This window comes from Diceros bicornis, chromosome 29 (assembly GCF_020826845.1).
Source record: "Diceros bicornis minor isolate mBicDic1 chromosome 29, mDicBic1.mat.cur, whole genome shotgun sequence".
In the NCBI taxonomy this organism is placed as follows: Eukaryota; Metazoa; Chordata; class Mammalia; order Perissodactyla; family Rhinocerotidae; genus Diceros; species Diceros bicornis.
Genome location: NC_080768.1, coordinates 18,034,891 through 18,057,689, shown reverse-complemented (window position 1 = coordinate 18,057,689; position 22,799 = coordinate 18,034,891). Strand labels below are relative to the sequence as shown.

Here is a 22,799-nt window from a genome sequence, read left to right as displayed (position 1 = left end):
TCGCATTTAGAGGGCACAGTTTTCAAAAGTGGATAGCAGCAGGAATTATATGAGGATTAGAACCTGTACGAGGTGAATGCAAGCACCGTGTTCCTGTCTTCTCGAAATTTTCTAATAATCCTTCCCCTGTCAAATGAATTATGTTACATTTTAATGAAATGGTAGAACACAAGAGGAACATATGTTCATTCATTTTGTTAATATGTAATCCTAGTAGAGAATGTTCTGTTATTCCCTGACTTCCTTTGTATCAGTTGATGGGAGTGATGAAAAAGAGAAACTGGAAAAGATTCTTTTCGGTCGGTTACTAAGGACATACTTCTTTCAGGCTAAAAACAGGTATAATTTTACTGATTTAGTGAATAGATTGAGTATGCATAGACTATATTTGGACCAGAGAAAAAGGAAAACGTGTTTGAGTTTCTCTGACAGTTGTTTCTGCTGCAGAGAGAGACCAGTTAGCTCTTTGTTATGTAAGAGTTCTGTGCATTTGTTCCATATTTTTGGGAGTATTATTATAGATCCATTTTGAGGGTTTGCTAAGAATTAATGAAGCAATAGTAAGTAATTACAATGCTTCTGAAATAGCAATACACGTTCATTTTATGATAATCTATTGTACATTTTAATATTTAATTAAGCTTGGTGTTCGTAACTTGTAAACCTTTTTGGGAGTGTTAGCTATGATTATCTAACATTCAAAAATAAATGAGTTTTTCTGATATTAGCTACCTCAAACAAGCAAATATTTAAATTCATATAATGATCAAAAAATAAACACAGATTGTTTGATTGAGATAAATACTGTTTCATTTCTGAGCACAGAAAAATTAACATTTGTTATTTTTCCCATAGTATTTTGCATTAAATGGGAAACTTTAGTGATTCTAGAGTTGTAGGATTTCTAAAGTCCAACCTGGACCTTGGTGTTGAACCCTAAAAAGTAGCATGGGTCAGAATGATTCATGCACAAGAAAAAATACAATGATAAATTTGGGGAAAGCCAAAGGACAAGATGACACCGTCAAATAAGAATGTGGGATTTGCCTAAGAGAAATGGGTATTTCCACTGTTCGTCGTCCTGAGAAGAGGTTAATTCTGGGATTAAGATTTTGACTGGTTTCAATGACTGGGCCAAAATCTTACAGATACTCTCACCCTTTTCTTTGTAATTATGTAACTCCAACTTTTACTAGTTGACTTAATAAGAGATGTGTTCTAGTTTGGGTCTCAATTGAGGACTTTTCTGTATCAACTACAGTTAAGATATCTATTCATTTTCATTCATTTAATAAATAATAATTGGGCTTTGGGTAAGGTGCTGGGTATACTGGTATTTGAAAAGGATACAGCCTGTGCCGTTGCGGAGCTGATAGCGTAGTGGGAGAGTTGATATTTTTAGCACACTGGTTGTCTTGCCATTTGTTTAAGGTGATTAAAAGAAACTGAAAGATTCAGTACAGAAGAGACCTGAGCAGTCCCTTATTCTCGACTTGGAAGGCTATGCTCTGTGTTTTCTTGGTCACCCTAAAGGGTGAGTCTGCCCACCTGAGATGTGTGGAGAAGTGTTGCTCCTCCTCTTCCTCTGAACTGTAGCCGGGGTCAGATGCATGCCCTGTGGGGTGCAGTGGCTGCTGGACTGTGGGGCTCAGTCTCTGGGTCCCTGATCAACCTCTAGGAAAGTCACCAGATCTCGACTGACCGTGAATTTCATCCTCGGAAAAACAAAGTATTGGGCCATTAAATGCTCCCTTAATACCCACCTCGTTGGGCTGTTTTTAGACTTAAATGAGATAAGATTTGTAAAGTTCTCAGCATAGTGCCTGACACCTAAGACTAATGATGACAAATACTTTATAGCTGATATTACGTGCCGCGTGCTATTCTAGTCATTGTGTGTGTATTAGTTCATTTAATCAACCTATGAGGAACATACTTTCATTATCTCCATTTTATAGGAAACTGAGGCACAGAGAGGTTAGATGACTTGCTCAAGATCATGCAGCTATAAGTCACACATACGCCCTCGATAAATCGGAGTTGTCATTTAGGTTGACGCTTTCGCAAAGTGGCAGTTTTTTGTTGTTGTTGACATGCCCCCTCATGACTTTCTTCTTTCTCTGTAGGTGTCATCGAGACTTCCGATCGCCTAGACCGGGAGTCGACCTCCCATTACTGGCTAACAGTCTATGCAACCGATCAGGGCGTTGTACCTCTTTCGTCATTTATCGAGATCTACATCGAGGTTGAAGATGTCAACGACAACGCGCCCCAGACCTCAGAGCCTGTTTATTATCCAGAGATAATGGAAAATTCTCCCAAGGATGTATCTGTGGTCCAAATTGAGGCATTTGACCCAGATTCTAGCTCTAATGACAAGCTGACGTACAAAATTACAAGTGGAAATCCACAAGGGTTCTTTTCAATACATCCCAAAACGGGTATGTGTTAATACTGTTATATGAAATGTTCTTGCTAATGCTCTCCTGGTATGGGGAAATTTAAGAATTAATTTTCTGAGTTTGCCACTTTTCTTTAATTTTTAATAAATTGTTTTTCTTTTGGGTTATTCAAAACAAGCCTTTATTTCCAGATGAAAATTTAGTCTGAATGTTTTTTTCCTTTGAATTTGTTTTTATAAAGCCATTTTGTGATTTGGCTCGTTAGTGCAGTTTCACTTGTAGGTTAAAAAAGCAAATATCGTTTCGGTAATAGCTCCTAAATTAGTGATGTATCTTAAACTTACTGCAAATTCTGCTGCTGCTAAGTATTCCACTTTTCTTAACTCTGCTTTTTATGAGGAATATCAAAAGTGTTTATTTCACAATTTATGGTAGTTTTTTTTAGGTTGTGTTAGAATTTTTCTAGAGAGCCGTGCTGTGTCTCTTCAGACAGTAAGGGAGCAGGGTTAAACAATTTTCAAATTGGGAGCAGTTAGTTTCTTGAACTGATGCCTTAAGTTTGCTTTTTAGCTGTTTTCTCCTCTCAGTATCTGACCTACTGCTTCTAAGCAGATGGACTCCAAAATCCTTATAAACTTCTGATCTTTGTTCTTTGACATTGGACAGCACATCTCTTTTCTTAGTTCTTCGTCAGCTTTTGTATTATTTCACAAGAAATGGTTCAACGTAGCTATCATTTGTGCAGTGAAGAGTTAGCTGTCATTTATGCAATGGAAACGTCACGTGTGGAGGGTTGCACTTTTCAATTTCTTGATTGGAATTAAAACAAGAAGCACCATATGACTGAGAGGACAGTTTATTTGTAGGAAAATAAAACTTCTTCTCAAGTAGATCCCTGGTCTTTGGACCCAGATGTTTTGGTGATTCAGTACTTTTCCACAGAATCTAATTATGAATTCTGAAGAGGGAGATATACTAACTTTACATGCCTCTATCATGTCTTTGCTTGTTAAGTCTTTCTTTATTCTAGGGGAGCTGGCCTGTTCAGTTCCTGGGTTGTCTTTTTGATATGTCAGGGAAATAATATACAAAAACCAAAATTTAGGAGGCATTCTCAGCTTCCCTACCAGTCTTTGTTATCCTCTTTTTTGTACCATTCTTATTTCATAATTTCCTTTGTTGCAGTTAAATGAAGCAATTCTTAAGATGGGAAGAAGCTTGAGTTCAATATCTGTGTCCCAAAATGCCCGTAGAAAGATACCTAGTAGAGATTGTATATATGTAATATTTTGTCTCTTAAAAAGAATGTTAAAATGTTAGTTTTTAAACCTCTTGTCAGCATATTTCAACCTGACATTCATAGAGGCTGTCTTTCTTGATTGTTAAGAGTAAACATAAGTTCAAGATTTAATTGGTATGTGTTAGGATTTACTTTTGCTTTGAGATAATTATGCTCTAGCTCTTTGGCCAGATTCCCATGTGTTCCTCTGATAGAGAATAGGAGTGAGGTTTGGGTTCTTAGGAAATCAGTAATTGATTGAGAGTGTTTGAGCCCTATGAGAATTTAATTATATAAGAGAGAAATGGGATCTGAGAGTTTTTTCTTTTGGAAGCGTTAGGGGTAGGATGCAGGACCCTGAGCCCTAGACAAAAGGCTGGAATTAAGAGATTATACCAGAACTTGAAGATTTGAAGCAGCATCTGTAAGGCTGTTTAAACAGTGTAGTTTTGTACTATTTTTACTGCATAAATGGTAACCAAGTTCAGCCTCATTTTTGTGAAATAAAATGAAAGAGAACCAAGAGCTTAAAAATTAGAAGGCACTATCCAATATAAAAGAAGAAAGATGAGAAGTTGATAAAAATTTTGGAGAAGAATTTCAGAGTCAAGAAACTATTTGCCTGGAAGCAGGGGGATCACAGACCTTGAGAAACAGAGAAATCTAGAAGTTAAAGCCTCGAGGTGGTAATTCAAGAATATAACTGCCCCTTTTTAAAAAATTGCCTGTGGAATTAGACTTGAAATGTTTTCATTTTTCTTATAGCTTCTATTTCTCGTATAGATTAGGTTAAGTCCTCTGTGAAGAGACAGGCATGCAAGTGGTAAATGTCCTTTTGAGTGTCTGAGCAGATACTATAGATCTGGACGTAATGTGTGTTTGAGGAGAAGGAGTGAGAAGAAAAAAACTTAAGGAAATTATATAGGTTAGAGCTATTGTGGGAGCCTTGAAACCTTGGTTCTCTCTGGGGCCTCTGAGATGATGGCCTCACTGCTGTGGTGTTGTGTCTTGTAGAAAGGTGATAATGTGGCATTGCCCCTCCCCTTTACATCTTTCTTCTGACAGCTCTTAGGAAGAATGTCTGCAGAGACTTCTAAACTCTTCATTATCTTCGGGGAGAATAAATCCCTTCCAGGAGTCCACAGCCAGCTCCCAAATCCCTGGGTGGGAAGCACATGCATCCTGCTGTCCTGCCAGCAGGAGAACATTCATAAGAATTACAAACAGGTTTTATTTTCTTATGACTTGCAGGCAGGTTATAGTGGAGAATAACTATAGTTAGTATGAGAGAATATTTGTTGTGAAGTATACTATAAACTGTATGGTTAGTAAAAAAGTCTGATTGTTCCACAAGTCACCTAATGTCTCTAAAGAAATAAACGTATTTTAGTATGGGCTTTATTAAAGAATATAGTAAATATAGCTTCACAAGATCTGTCCCCACAATGATTCTGTTCCCACAACTCAGCAGAACATTTGGGCGTGATCCTCAGGGTCCAAAAAGTAATGCCTCAAAGTATACATCTTCCTCAAAACTTTTAAAGCAGACTTATTTCTAATAGGCTAGGTCAGTATTATGGGGGCCAGATTGTGAAAGCTGATGAAAGACAGTCTGGTAGGAGAAAGTTTCCGTGATTTACTGACCCAGAACACCACCTGGAGAACCTAAATCATGTTACTTAATAATTAATGGCTGAGTGAGAAAGTCACTGGGCTGGAAATTAAGAGATCTGGGCAAGAGTGAGGCTTTTCCTTTGGGATCTTAGGGAAAACTGGCTTCCCGGTCATTACATTTTATGATTAGTGATGACCGTTTTTGCACGCCTGTTAAGGCACATGGGTGCAGAGTACAGAGCACCCAGAATCATTTGTAAGAGATGCCACAGCCTCTCCCACTTGCATTTGTTATATTTTCTCTATTAACTATACATAAGATAATCAAGATTGTAGTAGATTGATGTGTGCATCGCCTTTGGATAAACACATTCGATGAAGTAAAATGAGTCTATGTGCTCTATAGTGGTAAAGATAAGTTTAGGACCCTGCTGAATATCAAAATGTCCAGCAGGCTAGAGAAAGTCTCCGTTTATTGTTACTCAAATCGTTTGTTTACACATCAAGTGTTTACTGAGCTTCTGCTCTGTTTACAGCACGTTAAGAGATGCTGTGAAAGTGTGTAGTCTGCATAAATGAAATAGCAAAGAGAAACAGGTGGGTAGCAGATAGTGTGCCGTGGGCGCTAATAAACACCTCTGGAGGAAGTGGGAAATAGACTGATGTGGTAGGTGTACTCAGGAGGACAAGGCCCCTCGGGTAAGTTGCTGGGCTGATTTTGAAGGCAGTGAAAGTGGATGGATGGAGAAGAGGTAGGGGATGTTCATCATGTTGGGGAACAATTTGAAGGCATGGTGAATATTAGCGGCCAAGAGACAAAGTTAGATGAGCGTATGGGAGAATGGCTACGCTTCATGGAAAACCTTGAATACCAGAATAAGAGTTAAAGGATAATATTTGTTATTTTTATAAATAATGACCTATTTTTGAGAGTCTGCATGCAATTCCTTGGAATATTTTGTATAAATGTAAATCAGATGACCTCACTAAGTCATTTTGGAGAGAGGAGAACATCTCCACAGTCCCTTTTTCTCCTCTTGTCATCATGTGACAAAGTATTAAAAAAAAAAAAGAACAACTTCCTAGGACTGGATTTGATTATCTGAATTTTGGGTTCTAAATGACAAGTTTGAATGAACATTTTTTTGAATGTTTTTTATCTTCCAATCAAAGTTTTTGTGCTTGATTATGGTACCAAGAACTGTCTCTCTCTGCATCTCAGATGGTTCTTATTATATTGTTTATAAGTAGGGGGGAGGAGCGTTTTCTTTTTCAGAGTATACAAGCAAAAGAGACTTGATCTGTTTTCCTTTCCTGATACACTTTTGTAGACACCAGAAATTTTTATAACAGTTTTTTGTTTGATTATGTCCAGTGTCGGTTAGGGTCAGTTTGCTTCTTTTGACATGAATTGTGCAGTTGCTCAAGATGGGAGAGAGACAAGAGCGTGGAATGTTCGGTTGTCTGAGCCTTGACAGCCCCAGCTCCTGCAGACAAACACATCACAGCTTTGTGGTATGTCAAGGACAGAGAAGATGAGGAGTCCCAAACAATAGGGACCAGTGTGTGCTTTCCAGGTTTCTTGATTCACAAGTAACCTCAGGACACCGAAATCGCCCTAGCCAAATGTCTAATTTTTAGCAGTGTTACCAGTTTGAACTTTTGAGGAGTGATATGCTACTTATAATTGGCAGATCATTTTGAAGGGTTACTTTTAGGCCTGTGCATGCTTTAGAAAAGACCACAGTTTTAGTTTCTTATCTGTATGTTTGGTATTTTCCAAGTTTTGGAAGCAAGCATTGCTTCCAAATACAAAGCAAGTATTGCTCTTTAGTTTTAAATGTGGTTGAAGTATAACTGACATAACAGTCAATTGCACCTATATAAAGTCTACAATTTGTGAAGTTTTAACATAGCTATACAGCTGTGAAACCATCACCACAATCAAGCGGTGGACATATCCATCACTCCCAGAAGTTTCCCCGGGCCCCTTTGTATTCCCTCCCTTCCACTGTCCTCTCTGCCCCCATCCCAGGCAACCACTGATCTGCTTTCTGTCACTATGTATTAGTTTGCATTTCCTAAAATTTTATATAAATTGGCTCATACGGTATATACTCTTTTTTTTTGGTAAAGCTTTTTGGACCTACCATAGTTACGCTGAGATTTGTGCATGTTGTAGTGCGTACCAATAGAACATTCTTTTTTATTGCTGTATATCCCTTGTATGGATAACACTACAGTGTATTTATCCAGTCACCTGTTGGTGGACGTTTGTGTTTGTGCCACTTTTTGGCTCTTACAAATAAAGCCACTGTGAACATTTGAGAATAAGTGTTTGTGTGGACATACTCTTCCATTTCTGTTGGATTTCACTAGGACTGAATAACTGTCTGGAAACTGTCTCAAGGCAGTGAGCTGGGACAATCGTAGGTCTCACCTCATTTGTTTCCTGTCTCTCAGGGATCACTGTCTTTCTTTGCCTGATATCTGGTGTCCCAAATACCGTTATTTCACTTATTTTGTCTGTTTTTTTGTTTGTTTCATGTTGGTGGCTAAATCTCACCCCTTGGTGAAGTGGAAGTTCAACTATTGCTTTTTAATCACAAAAAAAATGCTAATTTAATTTTAAAACCGCCATAAATATGTGTATACTGTTAAACCCTCATTTAATAAGTAGTATGAATCTTCTTAACCAAGATGTCTTGTGTTTTTAAGGGGTGAAAACTGAATTTTTAGATTTATTTTAAACAGAAACTTAGCAACATCCTGGCTATGTTTCTAGAGTGCGTAGAAATATAGATCCCTGTACACTTTCATCTGTAAAATTGTATCTCTGTATTGTACCTAATGCCCAGAATGGGGATTCTCAAGTTCTGGCTGGGCCTCCTTCCTCAAAATACCATTCATTGTCAGTATATTCTGTTTACCAAGACTGGAAAGTAGATGTGTGTTTGGGTGTTTGTGCGTGTGTGAATGACGTACTTCATAAATTATATTACTTGTTATAAATAGGTAATGCATTCACGTAGTACAGAATTCAAAAGGTACAAAAAGATATCCAGTGAAAAATTTTGTTCCTGCTCAGTTCCACGAACTGTCAGTTCTCTTCCTTAATGTATTAACTAGATTTTATTTTCTGTATTCTTGATGCTCTGCAGTCTGGGGCCTGCCTCACTGGCTGGGCAGAGACGGCCCCTCTCAGGGCTAGCCAATGCTTAGAGATAGCAAATGACTCACCTTTCATTTGCACACTAGCCAATCCAGACCCCATGCTTGAAGCCACCTCCTTTATCAGGCCACTGTCCCCCTGCCCTAATCATTCCCGGGCCAGGTACCAGATGACTGAGGATAGCCCCCATGCTCCAGAGCCCAGTGAAATAATTCACACTAGCTAGTCCTAAGCCTGCTTATGCTGCTATGTCTTTCGTTCTCTGTGGAAACCACGATAAAGGCTGTTACTCATGCTTTATCCTTGCTCCCTGTGTCTCTGACTGACCTGGTGTGGCCCTGTGTGGTTTGCATGGTGTATCCCCTCCTCTTGGGAATTGTGACTAACAAACTGTCTTTCCGGTGACAGTTGTCTCCTGATCTATTGGCTTCCCCATTCCTCCATAATAAGAAAACCCATGTTTTAAAACACTTTGAGGCAACTAGTAGTTGCAGTTTCTTTTACTCATGTACAATCAAGAATACGTGTTATTTTTTCCTCATCTTTTTTACACAGGTGGTGGCGTGCGATACTCAGTGCTGTGCATTTTGTTTTTCACTTAACAGTATTAGATACTTGGCTTGAGAAAAAGGACTGTATTATAGTTATTGATGGACTTGTCGCATTCTGTGTTATAGGAATGTGTGTTCATATCCATGTACCTTCCATTGCACGTTTTGCTGACCCACTGATTTTACATTGTCTAATCAATGTGTTAGACAATTAGACTCTTTACCTCTTCTCATTCATTGATGTACGTCTTCCTGTTTGGGAACAAATATACTGAGGAAGAATTTTTTTTTTATGGTTAAAAATAAATTCATCAGAAACGTCTGTTAAGTGGAAGTAGAGGCGTCCTTTTTGAATAAATGTGTATGTTTGTGTGTGTGATTTCTGTGTGTCTGCATGTGCTTCTTAGAAGAGTTTATACTCTGACAGCTATTGAATCCATTTCTGTCCACTTAAAATTTTACATGGTTTAAAAACGATTTTGAGGCTGTTTCAGCTTCCTGTTTTCTTAGCTTTTCCTTTATCAATTCTGTAGAGTTAAAATTTCATGTATTTTGGAGGTGATCCTTACTCTGAATGTCTTCTCATTATTGGATCTGGAGCGCATTGCACCATTTGAATCTTGTAAGTCCTGCAGGTTCTCTGCCTCTCTCCGCTGATTTCCATCAGGCTGTGTAATACCTGTCACCTTTGAGAGATCTTGAAGGAGAGAGCCAAAGAGAAACTAGCAAACCTGGGCTTTCCTTCTTTTGCTGTCTTTTTGTCTTATTCTCTGATCGTTCTTGTACCACTCTTCTGCCCTTCTACCGTCTCTTGACCTCACTTTTAGATCAGGCTGGAACAAAACTTCCATTAGGAGCCAGAGGGGCAGTGACATGTCACTTACGTGCATCCTGCTTTATCTATTACAAGTACTTACATACTTCATCTTTACAAGAAGCCCTGTCAGATGGGTAGAGACTACAAATACCAGGAGTCTGCTGTCTTCCCCATTTGTACTTTTTCCATTTTACAAATTATGACTTCAGAGTGGTTAAGGCCACCCAGAGGTCGGAGCCAGAAAGACATGGCTTTCTTACCTGCTGCTTCTTGATGCACGGTCCCACGTTCACTCTATGTGCCTTTGGCTTTGGGATGTAAATGTTGGTTTGGGAGCCAGTTTTTCTGTACCTTCTCTGTTCTTTGTATTAAGAGTCTGTGCGTTATATAATGGTTGCTTTTTAGCTAATCTTGTTTCTGTGATATGTTCAGACCAAAAAGCATGAAGCTTCTAAATAACACTAGATGTTTGAACTTAGTTTTATTAACTGTGTACTGCAGGGATCGTTAAACTTTTTCTGTGAAGGGCCAGGTAGTAAATATTTTAGGTTTTGCAGGCCATACAGTCTCTGTCACAGCTGCTCAGCTCAGTCCCTGTAGAGTGAAAGCAGCTGTAGACAATATGGAAATGAATGAGCGTGGCGGTGTATTCCAATAAAACTTTATTTGTGGACACTGAACTTTGAATTTCGTGTTCTTTTCATGTGTCACAATATATTATCCTTCTTTTGATTTTTTCAACCACTTAAGAATGTAAAAGCCATTCTTAGCTTGCAAACCATACAAAAACAGGTTGATAGTAATTTTCTGACCCCGATATATTGATGTATTTACCAGTTGGATTAGTTAGATGGTTGATTTATTTCTGAGGGAGTAGACTATTTGATATTTCTGAAGTAAAAATTGAAATTTTTTCCTGTTGCTCTAAGTGATGAATACATAGAAAAGATGATCTGTGTTTTGCTTCTCTAGGTTATTAAAATTATTCTTTAAAGAACAGGTAGCTAGAATATTAGTTATCAAGGTTAAAATCTTAGAGAAGATTTAGCAAGTTGATGATAGACTATTAGTCAGATCTCTTCTACTTTGAGAAATAACTATTTCTCATTAGAAGATAAAATATTTCCAGGTTTTGAATTCTCACACTTCTTTTTGCTGCTGTATCCTGTTAAAAATATTTCAGAGCTTGAAATTCCAGCTCATAAAGTTGGCTATATGTACACTTATTAAATCTTTACCATTTCCTCCTTTTTTTTTTTTCATTCCCTTATTCTGAGTTGAAATAATCAGGCTCAAATTACTAAGTTACAGCTTCTTATGTTTTGTAGACGACAACTTTATACAGGGGCCTGTTTTTCATTCATTTGTTTACATGTAGGATAGAGTATTTAATATAGAATTATTTTATGTTCCATATAGGAAATGTTATTTGATTGCAGATAGATTTGGTGATATTTTTATATATATATAAATTATATATATACATATACAGAGAGAGTGTTTATGTGTAGTAATTCCTAAAGCATGATAGGTAAAGTCATAAAATGCTTTAGCAGACTGGGAACTCATCCGTGTTCTAGTCCAGTATCACGTTGCAACTTTTTTTTCCTCAATCAAAGTAAATGGCGTTTTATTGTGACTGGAACGGAGGCCGGACACAGTGCTATAGGATGTAGCTGGAGCTGCAAACAACTTCCAAGCGTTTCCGGTGACATTTGATAGCTGCAAAGGAAGGAAATGAAGGGCCGGTCACTTACAATGGCAGGAATTCATTAAAAAATAATAATAATAAGTTTACCTGTTTGTAGTCTTTTCCCAAAGATATGCAGTTATTTTGGAGGAGAATTATAGATTTTTCTTACCTGTTCCTTCTGCTTATTTTTTATTTTATAGTGAAGTTTGTTAACCTTAAAGTCTAACGAAGTCAGATTTTATTCAGTGCCTTTTCTGCACATGTTGAAATGATCCGCTTTTCCTCCTAAAATCTGTTAACCTCGACTCCTTAGGATAAACTCTATCAAGGGCTATTCTATTTTTTTATATGTTGCTGAATATCATTTGGTAAAATTATTTTAAGGAGCCGTATTTTAAGATTTTGCGTTTAAGTGTCTGAGTGAGATTGGCCTTTTTTTGTCAACATGATATTAACTTTATTAAGTGGATTGGGTTTCTTCCCTCTCCATCTCTGCTATATCTGATATTTATAGGAATGGTGAAGGCAATTCCCAGTAAATTGCATTTGGCTTTTGATCTTAGGTTATCTTACATTTTATTACTATCACTTTTCAACAAGAAACAACTAGTAAAACAGAATTAAAAGCAGAAGAGAAGTCTGGAGGTTTCTGGGTGCAAATTCCTGCTCAGCCACTACCTGTGTGACTTTAGATTGGTCGTTTGATTCATTTTATTAGAGTTTTCTATGGGACTCTGGAAGTTTGAACTAAATGAGTTCTGAGGGCCTTTCCAGCCTTGACAGCCTCTGAATAGAATTCCATTTTTGGCTCCAAGCTTAATCCTGCCGGCACCAGAACTGCAGTGACAGACAATAGCCGCTCAGATGGCTGCAGCTGCCAAAAGAGCTCTAGACGAGCTGTAGTTAAATGCAGCCTTAGAACACCACCTAAATAAAGACGGCGCGGTACTGCGGAGCATCTCTGAGCTCAGAGTCTAGGGCTCCAAGGGGACGGATGGTGAGTGATAAGTTTAGGAAAAATTAAGCGTTAGCTCTTGGCCTATAAGACAATCTGTATTTTAAGAATGGGGCTGGGATTGGCTATGCTCGGCCTCCCTGCCTGTCTTCCCACGTCTGCCCTTCCTTTTCAGTGTGGATGCTCGTCTTGCCTGTGTTTGGTGGGCATCCAGTGCTGGCTCAGGTCCTAGGGTAGGGGGCAGGACCATCCCGTGTTCATTTATTGTAGGCACCATAGAACCAGGCATGATACTGTGTGTACTTGCTGCTTAATACTTATTTTTCAGTTGACTGATAAAAGATTTTAATATTAGCGAAATTTGTATGATTTCCATTTCACCTGTTGGAAGAGGAGTCTTAAGTAGTTTGAACAGGAAAAAGCTGTCCTTGGTCTAGTTTCTGTCCTCCTCCTGCCTGTGGTGCCCCCCACCCACCCACTGCACAGTCCTCCCGACCTCAGCTGTGGTCTTTGTAAATTGCAGTAAACTGCCTTGTTCTGAGAGCATTTTCACTTTGTTAAAGCTGGTTGGGTACAGATCTATAGACGAGAATGTCCCATGGAAAAGTGTTTACAGAGGGACAGTCAAGGGCCACATGGGATTCTGAGCTAGTGTCTCCTGCTTCCCTGTCTCTCTGTGTTGTGCTTGCTTTAATATTTCATTTGAAAAATTAGAATAATTACTAATGATATTGCTTCCTTTGTTTTCATACATTTGATTAGTCTCTGTAGTTCTTTGATAGTTTAACTTACTCAAAGCAGGCTATCTTTCAATAGTGCACCATGGAAATAAATATTATTAAGGAGCCCAAGGTTTAAAATACATATCCCAGGGGCCGGCCCTATGGCCTAGAGATTAAGTTCAGCACACTCTGCTTCGGTGGCCCAGGTTCGGTTCCCAGACACAGACCTACACCACTCATTGGCAGCCATGCTGTGGCGGCGACACACATACAAAATAGAGGACGATTGGCACAGATGTTAGCTCAGGGCGAATCCTCCTCAAGCAAAAAGAGGAAGATTAGCCACAAATGTTAGCTCAGGGCGAATCTTCTTCAGGGGGAAAAAAAAAAAGTACATATCCCATAAAGTTCTAAAACACTTTTGTTTAACTTGTAACCTTTCATATCTCCTATATTTATTCTGTATAGTTTATGTTAATTTTTCCTGAGAGTAGGCATTTTGCTGGTTTTTCTTAGCCTATATGTAAGAGGAAGGAGAGGTCATTATGGCTAAAACAGAGTGGATGGTTTTGGCAAATGTAGAGCGAGCACAGGTAAATTTTTCTGACTAAAGAGAATATTTAATTGGGTAAATTATTTTTGAAAACATTTTTTTTGATTAATCTCATTGCACCCTGAGGCCCATGTTGCTTGTTAAATGATCTCTTAAAAAAACAGAGAGAAGCTGTTTTGTTTTATTCAGAATAAAAGGGTCTTCTCTATCTTGGTCCTGAGTTGAAACAGCTTTTTAATTGGGACTGTTTATTTTATAGTCATTAAGGTAGATTTATAATAATTGTTAATAGGGTTACTGAAAAATATTTAGGCAGTTCTTAGTTCATTTTTCTATTATGGGGAGGAAAGAATATGAGACTAGTACATTCAAAGATATAACCGATGTATAATTTGTGCCATATTTTACATACCAATTAAAAAAAGGATAAGACTTAGCCCATTTGTGGTTCTCAGCCGGAGATGTTCAGGAGGTCCCCCCACCCCCACAGAGCTGAGGCAGCCTGCTTCCCTTTCCTTTTGAGGGAAAGCATACAATTAACTTGGATTATTTGGAGCATTTAGTGCTTTCCTACCCCAAATCGTCTTTGGGCCTGAGACTTTTTTTTTTAAATCCTCTGCCTTTTCATTGCCTTGTGTATACAGTGATACTCTATAAAGTCCTAAAACATTTCAAATGAAGACAATAACAAAATATAGAAAATAACGAGTGTTTATCTTTGGATTATGGAATTGTTCGCAATTCTTTCCTGGTTCTTCTTTTTTTTTGGTATTCTTTCACGACCTTTGTTTGATATCCGAATAAAAAGGTGTATTAAATTTCTAAGACTACTGTAACAAATTACCACAAACTGAGTGGCTTGAAACAACAGGCATTTATTCTCTCACAGTTCTAGAGGCCAGAAGTCCAAAATCAGGGTCTTGGCAGGGCCACACTCCCTCTAGAGGCTCTCAGGGAGAATCCTTCCTTGGCGCTTCCAGCCTCTGGGGGCTCCTGGCATTTCTTGGCTTCTGGCAGCGTCTCGTCAGTCTCTGCCTCCATCTTCACGTGGCCTGTGTCTGTGTCTGTGTATTTCAAATCTCTCTCTGCTTTTCCCTTAAAAGGACACTTAATTGAATTTAGGACCCACTGTAAATTCAGGGTGATCTCATCTTGAGATACTTAATTACATCTGTCAAGACTATTTTTCCAAATAAGGTCATAGTCACAGGTTTCAGGTTGGATGTATCTTTTGGGGAGGGCCTACCATTCAACCTACTGCAAAAGGCATTTCCAAAAAGAAGGAAATATGCTGTTAAATGGAAGTTGGTGCAACCATTTAGATTTTTCTTTTCTTCTGTATTGGAAGGACTACATTTCATTGTTAACTTATATTCTAATAGGATTTAATGATTTGGGTCAGTAGTTGCGGATTTGCCAGAAAGATTCTGGGAGATGTTTTCGGCTAATAAGTAACTTAAGAGCCGCTGGAATCTTCATGTAGGCTCTCCTGGCTGTTTCTTTGAAGTAGTTTCTGCAGTGTTAATTATGGTTCTTAAGCATTGTTTATCTCTCATAAGTCCATATCCTGTTATATTTCTCTATATCTCAAATAGTATTTTTGAGAAATGGATAATATACTTTGTTGCAGACTATGGACAGCAGTGATAATTACAGTGACTAAAAACAATTCTGTGTTTAGGAAGCTGTTAAAATAAGAGGGCATGGGGCCCGCCCCGTGGCTTAGCGGTTAAGTGCTCGCACTCCGATACTGGCAGCCCGGGTTCGGATCCGGGGCGCGCACCGACGCACCGCTTCTCCGGTCATGCTGAGGCCGCGTCCCACATACAGCGGCTGGAGGGATGTGCAGCTATGACATACAACTGTCTACTGGGGCTTTGGCGAAAAAAATAAATAAATAAAATTAAAAAAAAAAAAAAAAAGAGGGCATGGATTTTTTTCAACTTTTTTAAGCTCTTGGCTCAAGATGGTTAGCAAAGGATGGATCACCAAATTACCTGGAAATGTCTGTGAAATTATACGAGGTGGGTCTTCATGAATGGAGATTCTGATTTGGTGCCTCGGCAGGGGGGTGGGAAGGAAGTGGGTTCAGCCCATCATTTCTCGTGCTTCTGATGCCCACCTCTGGTTGAAAAGGGCTGGAGCGAAAGGGAGACTTCTAAACACTTCCTTTGGTAAGAACTCAACTCTGGTTCCAACTCTGCTGCTAACTCTGACGTTCAGGACTTAATTTCACATTCTTGAACTTCATGTCTTTGTTGTTAACGTGTGGGATTTGGGCTAGAAGATTTTAAAAGACCCTCTGACTCTAGCAAACTTTGTTTTGACAGTAAGAGGACATTTTAGAATGTATGATACATTTCATTAAAATTTTGTTTCAAAAACATATTAGAAAAAATTGTAAAAGATATGCCACTGTAATATTTCTAAGAAGTTTTAATTTTTTATATACATGGCCAAGTATTTCAGAGTTTTTAAAAAAATCATTTATTTGAGACTTTCCAGCCTAAGATTAGTTTTCAACCAATAAGCATTTCTATATCCTTTCACTCTGACCTTTAAAATATTTTAATGTTTCAATTTCTTTAAATAATATACTCATTAAAAACAAAAAATGACCACAGTAAAGAAGTGTGTAAAGCAGAACATGAAAGTGCCCTCTTCTCCTCTTCCTTTGGCCCACCTGTTCCATTTCCCAGGAATAACTACAGGTAATAATTTGGGTTTAACCTTTCATGGAGGTGTACACACTAATTATATATATACACATGCCGTTTTGGTTTTTGTGGTACTTGTCTAAAAGTTACACGAGCAATGTTAAATTTTACAGTCTACTCACTGTTGTTTTGTTGTCCTTAATTTGCTGATTCTTACACATTGAATACACACTGAATGTCTTAGAGCAATCCCTGCAAAAGCAGCGGTTGCAAGTAGAAAGGTAGAAATCGCATTTCCAGATCATGATAGTAACAACTAGTGAAGAAAATTACCCTGTCCACACTCAAGACGCCTAAGACTTACAGATACTCTTTTATCACCAGATATGGCACAAAGTTCTTAACGAAGAACAGAATATATTAAAGTGTTTCAGAAAAATCAATGGGGAAAACGGTTGAAAATAATACACCTAGAGTTCGTGCCTGTAGTCAGGGGTTTGTCAACATAGTGCTGTGATTAATACACCGTTGTGGAAAAAGCTGGAGAGTCCATGAAGGAACCAGGCTTGACAGAGAGAGTGTTCCTATCTGGGAGTAATGTGAGAAGCTCATATGTATTCACTGAATAATTTTGTTGTGTAATCATTATACATGTTAAATATATAATTATGATCTATATGTTGATAGTTATGTGTGTGAGTTAAGAGCTTGGGCTCTGAGATCAGGCAGGCTTAGGGTCAAATCTCAGCTTTGCCATTTACCTGGCCTTGGGACTTGACCTCTCAAAGCCTCAGATACCTTTAAAATGAAGATAGTGTATTAGTAGTTCCCGTATAGGGTTGCCGTGACTATTCATTGAAAATGACATGTATAAAATGCTTAGCCCAGAGCTGGGTCCTGGGAAGCACACAGGTAGTGTTGCCTAAAAATGAACTATGAGAGAATAGTTTAATGCTCATCTCGGCCTTTTAGGTATAAGGGCGGTTTCCTTAAATAACTTGTGTGCCTTTGAGGACAAGGGCTTTTATATGTGTGACTCAGAGTGACATATTTGGGGAAGACGTTCTGAAAAATAAGTTGAATAATTTAATACAGACTGACAAGTGGGCGACTTTGAGCTAGTAAACCTAATGACAACATCATTGCTGCTTATGAACATACATTTCATTTATTAATTTTTGGTCCTTGGCCAAGATATCATGAGAAGCAAAAAATATAAATTGGTAGAATAATGATTTTTCAAAAGTCATTGTTAAACACGGAGACTCCAGATGTTTAGGTGTTCGGATGAAGCTGTAAACTAACAACCACCTGTAAACTAGGTTTCTTTCATCACCAGCTGAGCCCTGTGAGCTGGAGACTAGTAAGAGGGAGGGGCCAGCAGGGAGGGAGTGTTATGGAGCCGTATCAGCGTAGTCAAAATCTTGGAAATTTTTGGTTTTTTCACTATTTAGATTTAAGGCAGATGTTTACAGAATTTGGGTTTTGATAAACAGATTTGCTATTGAATTACTGCTTCACATTTTAACCACAGGAAAAGATTTTTGAATATTGTAGATGTTCAAGTTCTTGGTTTTGACATACGTAATTTGAAATTGGAGACTAAAGGATCAGAGATGACTATTTAAATTATTTAAATTAATTTATGAGCCAGCCCTGATGGCCTAGTGGTTAAAGTTTGTCGAGGTCCGCTTTTGCGGCTGGGGTTCAGTTCCCGGGCGTGGAACCACACCACTCGTCTGTCAGTAACCATGCTGTGGCGGCGTCCCACATAGAAGAACTAGAAGGACTTACAACTAGAATATACAACGGTACTAGGGCTTTGGGGAGGGAAAAAAAAAGAGAGACAGGAAGATTGGCAACAGATGTTAGCTCAGGGAGAATCTTTCCCAGCAAAAAATAAATTAAGTGATTTAAAAATGCAGTTCTTCAGTCACACTAGCCACATTTCCAGTGCTTATTAGTGTCCACGTATGCTGGGGGCTACCATATTGGACAGCACCATTGTAGAACATTCCCATCATCACAGGAAGTTCTATTGGATACTGCTTTTCTAGAACGTATGTTGCTGTGGTTCATGTATTATTGTCAAATAAGCAATGGATAAAGAAGCCAATGCAGTTGTAGGGGTGAGAGGACAATAATCAGAGTAATGGGATGTGTAAATTAAGTGAGCAGATTTTTTTTTTCTTTCTTGATCTTTCCACCTTCCTCTGTTTATTCTCAAGTAGAATAATTGGAAAATGGTTCAAAGTAAATTTCCTGCCAAGCAAGGTGAACACATGGCCACACAGTATTTTTCCCCTAGAGCCAGAACCTTTTCTTTTACAGTTTTGGTTCTTAGAAAACTCCTGCTATTGATCACAAGGACTTGCTGTCTCATTGCAGTTGGACCTTAATCCTATAGAGAAAGCCTTTCTTTTTTCCTTCTCTAGCTGCCGTCTGGTTGCATCCACAGTGCTGATGTTTTGAACCACTGTTTATAGAACCAAAGCCTTCAGTCCTTCCCAGTCTTCTTTTATTCTTAATGTGGGTTTCAGACTCTGAAGCTCTGGGTTTATTGAACTCCCAACTGACCACTTTGCTAAATGACATTGAGTAAGCAACTTAATCTCCCTGAGCCGGTGAAAATATTAATTTATTTATTATGGTGTACATATTGCCATATACATACAGATTAAATGAGATAATGTATTTAAATCTCATAGCACCATACCTTGGCATTTAGTAAGCTAAGGAATGATTAGAGATGAGGTCATTTGAAATGCATTAATTAACTTTTGTTTTGTAACAAACCATCCCCCAACTCAGCGGCTTAAAACAACCACCATAATTTAGTTTGGGATTCTGCTCGGCAGTTCTGGTCTTGTCCTTGCTTGGCTGATCCTCTCATGCAGTGTGGTCACTTGGCTGGTTGGCTGGAGGCTGGCTGGTCCTGGATGGCCTTACTCTCGTTTTGGGTGGTTGGTTGGTTGTCTGCTGGAACAACAGGGATGACTAGACTACATGTCATCCAAGTTCAAAATTACTTGGAATCCACAGCCCTCAGCAAAAGCCCTTGCTTTCTTTTCCCTGATTTCTGTCTACCCTATACTCTAGTCTAACTATCGTATCGTTTCTGGGATATAGTTTTTGCCTTCTAGACTTCATCCTTGTTCTTGAAAACAAGACTCTGTCTTAATCATCTCTATTCCAAGTAGACAGCACAAAATAGTTGAATGGATACATAAATACAGCCCCACCTCTGGGAACTAGCTCACGTTATCTTCACCCACTAATCCTTTCATGCTCACCTTCGTGTGCTCCCTACTTTGTGAAGTCTGTTTGACCTCTTCAACTTTGAGAAGTTTGGTTTTGGTATTGATTTATAAGAAATGTGAAAGAGTAAAATTTTATATTGAAGTGTTATAGTTAATCTAACACTCTCTGTTTTCTTAAATGACTTCTTTAAATGTCTAAAGCGGCAGTGAGAGGCTGTGAATAGTTTTTCTAACACTGTTCGTCAGACACCAGCAGGTTTGGTTACTTAGTTTTACATACATTTATGGGGTAAATATGTAACTGCTAACTGGTGAGAACGTGCTGTTTCTGCTGTCTCAGCCCACCTACATTTATAATAGTGTTGGTCTGCAGAATGGGATGTTTTTCCATGACAAGGAAAGTTTTTGTCTTTTCCTTTCTATTTTTAATTTAACTGTGCTCTGCAGAAAAGAAAGATAAAACACAAAGTTACAAAAGGCAGCACTTGTACATGCATTTCTCTGCTTTCGCCCACTCTGTTTTATTTTCTGACTTGCTTTTTTGGACCTATTAAATGAATAATGATTAACTATTGCTGGTTTTGTTTTGTTTTCCTCAAACTTTATGTAAGTTACAGTTCAGAGTTTATGGAGAGTTGAAATACCATAATGCAGTAATGTGTGCAGTGTGGTGTGATGGGGAGGAAAAAAACCCAAAAAAACTTCTCATCTGGGCCTCAGGAAAACTAAATTCTAATCCTGGCTTTGGTAATGACTTACTGGTGACCTTGAGACAATTAAACTTTTCTTTGGCTCAGGCAGCTGAGTTTGATCATCTTGAAGGTTTCTCTCCAGTTCTGAAATAATGTACTGTTTCTTTTCAGTGTATATCTTTCTGGGATTTAGTAATAAACATTACAGATGAGCATAAATGTTTAAAATGAAAGAAATGGGTACACTTATTAGGATATTTAATACCTACAAGGTTAATAACATGTACTGGGTATACAGAAAAGGTATACTTTAAATTCATTTTGACATAGGTGTTTGTTAAGTAGGCAAGGGGGAAGAATTAGCAGGATTGAGATGTGCAAAATTACAGAGATGAAAATGAGTGTGAAATGCACAGTGAATTCTGCAGCTAAATTGGAGTGGCTAGAGTTGGGATATTTAGATAGCATTTCCATTCTGTTAAGCTCCCAGTGCGGTTGATTGCTGTAGGTAAAGTGTACCACCAGAGAATACTTCCTAGTATTAGAAATTTTGTTTTCAGGGTTGATTTTGTATGAAAATTCCACAAAAAGCACTAATCTTCCTCTTCTCTTAGGGAGCGTACCAACTCGTGCCACCCCTATAGGATGCACATGCACAGCCTCTCCTTGGTGATGGCTTTAGGGAAAAGAAAACACGGTGACACTTGCGAAAGGGGTTCCTTTTGGTAGGAGTGTTGTGAATCTAGAGAGGTCTTTTTGTCAGTCTGAAATATCTTACATGTTCATGAAATATCTTACATGTCATTTAAATTTCAATAGCCACATGAGGCTAGTGGCTACTGTATTGCTTAGCTCTGGTCTGGATCTTCATCTTCCCTTGTTTGTGGTCGCTCATTGCATACCATCTATGTTAGCATGCTAAACAGTCTTCATAAAAGAAATACCTTTCCTAGTCTACTTCCTGTCTCCCTGGCTCTCACGTTTATCTTCTCTTCCAAACTTCTCTGAAGTACTTGGCGGAGGGGCTTCCTCCTCGAAGAATTCTCTGCCCGTGGCTTCTGGGACACGTGGTTTTGTTCCAGCCTGTTGCTGGCTTTCTAAACAGCGATGTCCCCTACTTTAATAAGATTGGCCCACCATTTTCTTTTATTTTTTCGTAGGCCCACTATTCTCTTCATGCTTTATACTCTTTTCTATACTTTTGATATAACCCAAATTTGTTTGTCTGCCTCTGACTACTTTCCTGCACTTCAGATCTGTGCCTTTCAATGGCTGTTCATACCATCAGTAGACCACCTGTCATGGTGCCTGACACATCTTGCCTGTAAATACATGTTAAATGGTTCTCTGTTAGCTTATGTATAAGCTGAAAATGTGTATCATTATTTCCAACTTCAGTGTAGTTTATGCATCTCTCTTACTCTAATACATATTTTCAATTCTACTCTTTTATAGTTTTAAGAAATTCGCATGTTCACACATTCAACTATTTTTTGAGGGTAAATAGAAATAGAGTGGTGTAACCAAAACATACAAGGAAGGCAGAGTCTCTCTCCTCATGGTTGTGCAGTATACAGAAGATGACTTTTAAATGAGTGACTGTAATGCTGTGGGGTGATCTGTTAGAATAGAGGAAATACAAGAGCATGTGGAAGATAAGCCAGCAACGGGACCTCAGGCTGGGCCTGGCAGGGAGGGCCTCAGAAATGATGTTTAAGCTGAGAGGTGAAGGGGTGGATGGGAATAGCTAGGCTAAAGTGGATAAGAAATGTACATCAGAATTCAGTGCATTTGAATGGAATGAATGTTCCATTTGAGTTAACAGAGGAAAATTAATTTGAAGCATATAGAACATGCAAGTAATTCCAAACCTAGGAGATGGTGTCAGGTTCGCTTTTCAGCTTTAAAATGAATTGGTAGTATGGATGTAAGTACATCCTTATTAGCAGTCTGGTGTGCTGTAAGGAAAATGTGAAGTGGGGAGTTTTATTTGCTAACGGATATTTATTTATTTGCTAACAGAATTTTGCTAATGGGGTATCCATGCAATGAATGATTATGCTTTACAGAAGCAGAATACTATTCTTCTGTGAACATGCCAAGCTGTTGCTCCATGTGATGTCACCATTGATGACAACTTCTTGATGGGCACATTAGGACAATTAGTTGGGACTAATTACAGTCATTTCCTGTCATACAGTCATGCAACGCATAATGACATTTCTGTCAGCATGGGACCACATATACGACAGTGGTCCCTATGAGATTAGTACCATGGCCTAGGTGTGTAGTGGGCTGTCCCGTCTAGGTTTGTGTAAGTATGCTCTATGATGTTCACACGACAACGAAATCGCCTAATGATGCATTTCTCAGAACATATCCCCGTCGTTAAGTGATGCTTGACTGTACTTGAACTACTTAAAACCACAATC

At 38.5% G+C, this 22,799-nt stretch overlaps 1 protein-coding gene across 4 annotated transcripts in view; it reads left to right on the top strand.

Annotated features, from left to right (window-relative positions):
- Positions 1-22,799, top strand: part of FAT1 (FAT atypical cadherin 1) — a 131,826-nt gene that overhangs the window by 56,569 nt on the left and 52,458 nt on the right. For all 4 annotated transcript variants that reach the window (XM_058525019.1, XM_058525020.1, XM_058525021.1 and 1 more), the window contains one exon: positions 2,127-2,441. In XM_058525019.1, the coding sequence (XP_058381002.1) occupies positions 2,127-2,441 (315 nt within the window). The remainder of the gene's footprint in view (positions 1-2,126; positions 2,442-22,799) is intronic.